General features: G+C 41.9%; 1 protein-coding gene across 2 annotated transcripts; it reads left to right on the top strand.

Annotated features, from left to right (window-relative positions):
- Window positions 1-5,128: 5,128 nt before the first annotated feature.
- Window positions 5,129-6,312, top strand: LOC147310815 (trace amine-associated receptor 13c-like). Of its 2 annotated transcripts, none has more exons than XM_086266026.1 (2): window positions 5,129-5,212; window positions 5,500-6,312. In XM_086266026.1, the coding sequence occupies exons 1-2, from the start codon at window positions 5,129-5,131 to the stop codon at window positions 6,310-6,312; spliced, it is 897 nt and encodes a 298-aa protein (XP_086122152.1). The 2 variants fall into 2 exon arrangements, with proteins under 2 accessions (XP_086122152.1, XP_086122151.1); XM_086266025.1 differs by having other exon boundaries at window positions 5,129-5,304; window positions 5,496-6,312.
- The last annotated feature ends 840 nt before the right edge of the window (window positions 6,313-7,152 follow it).

Here is a 7,152-nt window from a genome sequence, read left to right as displayed (position 1 = left end):
ACAGGTCACGCTGATTACTGAACAAAAACCCAAAGATCAGATGTTAAACAGATTTATTTGCTCTCTCTCCTCCTTAAACATGTTTTTAATGTTAGTTATAATTCAGAATTGGCGACTGAAACACGTAGGACACATAAGAACATCAGGAAATAAAACATCGATAAATATAACCTCAGTAAAAGAAGTCAGCGGGGGTTACTACAGCTGTGTACCGGGGCCTGCGCTTTGTCGGTGGGATTGCTTGCGAGGCGAGCGGGTCTATCCCACGCTTTGCCGTGAGACTGGGCAGACATCTCCGAAATCATCGAAACACTTTTGCAAAGAGGCTGTATCTTGACAAACCGACCAGACACATGAAGATTAAACCACTACATTCTCGGCTAAAAAAATATTAAAACGGTATTTGGTAACACACAAACAGGGTTTTTCAAAGCTCAGTTCTGTTAGCTTCCACATGCCGGTTGTTGTGTGCTAGAAACAATGGCCACCAGGCCAAAGCAATGGTTTTGACTCGATCAGCGTTAACCCCGCCCCCTGAGTTTGATGGGTGAGGCTGACAGATAAAATTATTTCATGATGAGAGCCAGGCGTCAGGACTGCCAAAATGAAATAAATAAATATATCATTAAATAATTAATTAAATGTGTCAATAATTAATTACATGTGTCAATAATTAATTAAAATGTGAAATACATAAATAATTAATTAAATGTGTCAATAATTAATTAATTAAATGTGTCAATAATTAATAAAAATGTGAAATACATAAATAATTAATTAAATGTGTCAATAATTAATTAATTACATGTGTCATAACTATTTATTTAATTAATTAATTCCAATTTTAATTAATTATTGCCACATTTAATTAATTATTTAATGGTGTATTTAATTAATTCATTATGGCAGTCCTGGCGTTCCATAGATGATGACATCTACCGAGAACAATTCTCGTCTGTTCTTGAAAGTCAGACCTGGAATGTATGTTCACACAACATCTATGTAGGCCCAGAGGTGGTCGCGGTAGCAGTAAAATTTACGGACGAACAACTGCCTTGGTACAAAATAATAATAATAATAAACTTTATTTATAAAGCACACTTAAAAACCAAGGGTATGCCAAGGTGCTTAACAAGTAAGATAGAGTATAGGAGGAGGATAATAGAAATAGGACCAAAGCAAGTACTAAGTATGCAAGCAGATAACTGTCACTGATACATAGGAAAGCAACAGGTACAGAGCAAACAAGAATTTAAATGAGCATAAAAGTGCATGATATAAAATCATAAAAGAAATATTAACTAGAGGGAAAGGCAAGATTGAATAAGTGGGTTTTTAATCGTGATTTGAAAAGTGCAATGGAATCAGATGCGCGGAGGTCGAGAGGAAGGGTATTCCACAGTACAGGGGCAGCCAGAGCAAACGCACGGTCACCCGGGACTTCAGTCGAGATATGGGTTGGGTCAGAAGTAGTTGAGTAGCAGATCTGAGTGTTCTAGCAGGAGTATGTGGTTTGAGAAGTTCACTAAGATAACTTGGCGCTAATTTATTAATAGTTTTGAAAGTAAGGAGTAATATTTTAAATTTAATACGGTACTTTATGGGCAGCCAATGCAGGCTAGCTAGGACAGGAGAAATATGGCAAAATTTCCTGGTACCAGTCAGAAGGCGGGCTGCTGCATTTTGGACTGTTTGCAGTCTAAGAAGAAGAGAAGAGGGAAGACCATAGTACAAAGAGTTACAATAATCCAACCTGGAGGTCAACCAGGTTTATTTTTACAAAATGGGGTCTGATTCTGCACCCCATATCACATTGGCGGTCCATGAAGGTCATCAGGCGAAGGAGATGGGGTCAATGGTCAAGTGAGCATTGGACAGTGCTTGGTGGCAGGCCACACAGATTCCAAATGTTTGGTACGTACCTACATGTAAAATATATCGTATCACCTATCTTTCAAACAGTGGTACTAGAACATCAGCAAATTTTAAGAACACATGGCAGGGAGAGAACTGATCATCCTGATGCAGTGGCCGCACTCTCAACACTCCCTGACACTCTGTGGTCCGCGGAGCCCACTCACGTGGGCCTGGCGACCTGTTTGCGCGTGCTGTTCCAGCTGAAGTCTGAGGCACCAATCTGGAGACCACAGTACAGACACAAGCCAGAAGCAGAGGGGATTGCAGAAACCATTGAAGGGCTACTGAAAGTACGAGTGCTTGAGCCCTCACAATCATTTTGGAACACACCCTTTTTGCTAGTGGAGAAGCATCGGAAAGGGAAGTGCAGATGGTGTATGACCTCAGGGCCATTAACGCCATTCTCCGTACTGACACTGTACCTGTTCCAAATCCCTATACAGCGCTGACGGCAATAACAACGGACCAGAAGTGGTTCACGTGCATCGAGCTTGCTAACGTGTTTTTCTGTCTCGCTTTACACGAGTCCCTGAGGGACATCTTTTCATTTACGTATAAGGCCAGTAACTCAGGTACACGCGCCTACCGTAAGGCTTTGCTCTGTCTCCTGGCATTTTTAACCAAGTGGTGAAAGACGCTCTGTCACCGTGTCTGTGAAGGTTCTCAGTCATCCAGGTCATCGTAGTCAAAGGAGCTTGCAAAGAAAAGCGTCTGGACTTCTTTAAGTTGCTTGAAGACGTTTCACCTCTCATCCGAGAAGCTTCTTCAGTTCTAAGGTCAAATGGGGGAGAGTCCCAGATTTAAACCTAGTGGGAGTATCCCCCCACAGAGGGACAAAAGGACCGCCTGGTGATCCTCTAATCGCCTGAGCCAGGGTGTGAAACTGGGTCCCAATCAACCAGGGTTTCGGGTGAGCTCATTGTGAAACCTGGCCCCACCTTATCATGCGAATTCCTGAGGTCAGATGGCCCAGGATGTGAGTGGGCGTTAAGGCGTCTGGGGAGGGAACTCAAAACTGGATTATACAGTGGGGCAAAAAAGTATTTAGTCAGCCACCGATTGTGCAAGTTCCCCCACTTAAAATGATGACAGAGGTCAGTAATTTGCACCAGAGGTACACGTCAACTGTGAGAGACAGAATGTGAAGAAAAAATCCATGAATTCACATGGTAGGATTTGTAAAGAATTTATTGGTAAATCAGGGTGGCAAATAAGTATGTGGTCAATAACAAAAATACAACTCAATACTTTGTAACATAACCTTTGTTGGCAATAACAGAGGTCAAACGTTTACTATAGGTCTTTACCAGGTTTGCACACACAGTAGCTGGTATTTTGGCCCATTCCTCCATGCAGATCTTCTCGAGAGCAGTGATGTTTTGGGGCTGTCGCTGAGCAACACGGACTTTCAACTCCCGCCACAGATTTTCTATGAGAGACAGCCTCACTTTCTGATTGTGTCCCAAATAAATGACTTTCTCCAGAGCCCATGTTAATGTGGAGAAGCTTACTTTGCGACCATTCCTCCGACAACATGTTGTGTAGCTCTTTCAGTTCCAATCATGCAGATCTGCTTAAATAACAGAGATCATCAAAGAAAACTTTTAGTGTAACATGAAAGTAAAAAGGTTCAACTTTGCAACAAAAGAAAAATGCATCAGCCAGATTAATCCCCAAAACATTTATCCATCCATCAGCCACACACACCACACAACCCTGTTGTTCTCTTACACAATGAGTTTCTTCCCATGTTACCAGATGCGTGCTATGTTAAAACTTTCGCCACACATGAGAAACAAGAAACTCAATGATCTATTAGTTTCACTCATTCAGAACCCCTCTCCAGCATTCTGTTCACCCCTACTATAATTCAGTCATTTTTACTAATATAATACTAGTCCACTAGTCTACATATCACTTTTCATCTCACTACGTGAACCGGACAAGATGATAAAACAGAAACACATGCTTATGATGCTGTCTGGTCTTCATGAGCTTTATTGTATGTGTGTATGTGTTAGTAGGATTAATGCATTTTCTGTTTGTGTGTGTGACTTTCTGTACCTTTCTCTTTGCAGTGCTTCAGACACCTTCTCAATTTTCCCACTTACAGCAGTCAGTTTTTCTCCCAGGTTTGCTAACCCAATTTTGATTTCCCACACTAAACAACCTCACCTGCTCCTTCCACTCTGGTTTCCTCTCCACCTTGCAGCAGTCTTGTGGCAGTTCTCCTCTTCAGCTTGGTCCTGTGCAATCCTGGCCACAAATTCATATTCCGGGGCTTTCATCAGGCGCCCTGGGTGTCCTGGCTGTCGACAGACTTTGGTGTGTCCTCCCCCCTCCTCGGTGGAAGGCCAGTTCTTGGGATCCAGCTCTGAAGGACCAAATAAATGTTGGGTCTGCACTCGCAGGCCCCGCTGTTTCAGAGACTTATCACCGTGAACAAAGCAAGACAATTCTTCTCAGTCAGTTTACACTTGCTGCACAAGGGAAGCCTGGTCAGCTCTTGGACCTGAAAGCTCCTCACCTGATCCCAGTCAACTTCAACTACCAGTGTCCCCATGCTGCCTCTTATTCAGTGACAAACATTTACACAAACACCCATTGCAAAACCATAGATGGTGTGTATCATAACAGTTAAAAGCACTGTGTGTGGTGTGTGTGTATGCATGTGTGAGCATGTGTGTGTGTGTGTGTGTGGGTGCGTGTGTATACGTGTGTGCGTGCGTGTGTGTGTGTGTGTGTGTGTATAGGTGTGTGTGTGTGTGTGTGTGTATGCATGTGTGTGTATACGTGACTTCTTGCTGGTCATAAAAGGGTCATCTCCCCTCACCCCTGTATATGGCTCATCTCCTTTAACGGTCCACCATATACAAACACAGGTGAGGCCATAAAGGGCAGGAAGTAAACATTCCTCACTAAATAAGGAAACCAGAACCTTACTTAGAATGTGCCTGCAGTTAAACACTATAGCTATAGCTATAGCATCAGCTATACAGAAAAACATTTAAACATGCAGTTTAAGACAAGGTGTACAAATTTAAACACAACAATGACAACATTTAGCTATTCACTCCAACAACAGCTACCACCAGAGGTAAGGGAGGAGGAGCAATGTGAAGCAGGAAAGTAAATAAGTCAGGATATGGCAAAGAGCTTCAGACAGAAAGGTGGTGGAACTCCACAGCAAGCTATCTCTTCCTTTTTACTAATGATGGAAATGTTTGAAGAAACTGAACTCTGCTTTCCACAGCTTCTTAACTTCTCCTGCAGGAAGCCCATACGACCTCACTCAGTATCTATACTCATTTATATTACATTGTCCTCCATCTCTTTACTGACTGTGACTCTTAATCTGCTGGTCATCATCTCCATCTCACATTTCAAGTAATAATTTTGTCATAGATAAGGTTATCAGGTTTTGTGGATCAGTAAAATGAAGATAACATATTAGAGTATAAGTGAAATGTGTGTCGGTAGTAATGTCTGTTTTTCTCTTATATATATATCTGTATAAAATTGCACTTGTTGCTACAAATAATAATAATAATAACTGTGTCGCTGTCTTTTGTCTTCAGGAAGCTGCACACCCCCACCAATCTCCTCCTCCTCTCTTTGGCTGTCTCTGATTGCCTGGTGGGTCTCCTGATTTTATTTCAAATTATAATTATAGATGGTTGCTGGTTTCTTGGTGAATTCATGTGTAGTATGTATTTTCTCTTAGACTACATTATTACCTCTGCGTCAGTAGGAACCATGGTTCTCATATCAATTGACCGTTATGTGGCTATTTGTTACCCTCTCCATTACTCTACCAAAGTCACCCCAAAAAGAACAAAAGCATGTGTTTATCTGTGTTGGATTTGTTCTTCAGTCTTCCACTGTCTTGTGCTAAAAGAAAACCTGGTGCAACCTGGCAGGTATAATTCCTGCTATGGGGAGTGTGTGGTTGTTGTTGGCCATGCTTTTGGAGTTGCAGATCTATTGTTGTCCTTTATTGGTCCTGTCATTGTGATTGTAGTTCTTTATCTAAACATATTTGTTGTGGCTATGACTCAAGCTCGTGCCCTGCGGTCACATATTGCAGCTCTGACACACGAGGGGTCAGTAAGTACAAATGTTAAGAAGTCTGAAATGAAAGCAGTAAGGACCATCAGTGTTGTTATCATTGTGTTTCTAATATGTCTCTGCCCATATTACTGTGTCACACTCTCAGGTCAAGATGCCATGCTCAGTGCTTCATCTGTTGCATTTGTAATGTGTTTGTTCTATTTAAACTCCTGTCTAAACCCTCTAATCTATGCTTTATTTTACCCCTGGTTCAGAAAATCTGTTAAACAAATTGTTACACTTAAAATATTGAAGTCTGGCTCCTGTGACACCAATATCATGTAAACAGAATGAAAGAAATGACACACTACCAAAATGTTTACCAACTAAAAAAAGGGACAGTCAATTCAAACATACGCTTGGTGTAACTGAAATACAGTGGGGCAAAAAAGTATTTAGTCAGCCACCGATTGTGCAAGTTGCCCCACTTAAAATGATGACAGAGGTCAGTAATTTGCACCAGAGGTACACTTCAACTGTGAGAGACAGAATGTGAAGAAAAAATCCATGAATTCACATGGTAGGATTTGTAAAGAATTTATTCGTAAATTAGGGTGGCAAATAAGTATTTGGTCAATAACAAAAATACAACTCAATACTTTGTAACATAACCTTTGTTGGCAATAACAGAGGTCAAACGTTTACTATAGGTCTTTACCAGGTTTGCACACACAGTAGCTGGTATTTTGGCCCATTCCTCCATGCAGATCTTCTCGAGAGCAGTGATGTTTTGGGGCTGTCGCCGAGCAACATGGACTATCAACTCCCGCCACAGATTTTCTATGGGGTTGAGGTCTGGAGACTGGCTAGGCCACTCCAGGACTTTCAAATGCTTCTTACGGAGCCACTCCTTTGTTGCCCGGGCGGTGTGTTTTGGATCATTGTCATGTTGGAAGACCCAGCCGCGTTTCATCTTCAAAGTTCTCACTGATGGAAGGAGGTTTTGGCTCAAAATCTCACGATACATGGCCCCATTCATTCTGTCCTTAACACGGATCAGTCGTCCTGTCCCCTTGGCAGAAAAACAGCCCCATAGCATGATGTTTCTACCCCCATGCTTCACAGTAGGTATGGTGTTCTTGGGATGCAACTCGGTATTCTTCGTCCTCCAAACACGACGAGTTG

This window comes from Aulonocara sp. 'chitande type north' Nkhata Bay, linkage group LG16, assembly GCF_057382095.1.
Source record: "Aulonocara sp. 'chitande type north' Nkhata Bay isolate Kocher_YH1m ecotype deep benthic linkage group LG16, A_spYH_male_GT1.1, whole genome shotgun sequence".
NCBI classification, from domain to species: Eukaryota; Metazoa; Chordata; class Actinopteri; order Cichliformes; family Cichlidae; genus Aulonocara; species Aulonocara sp. 'chitande type north' Nkhata Bay.
This window is presented reverse-complemented; position numbering and strand designations above follow the sequence as displayed.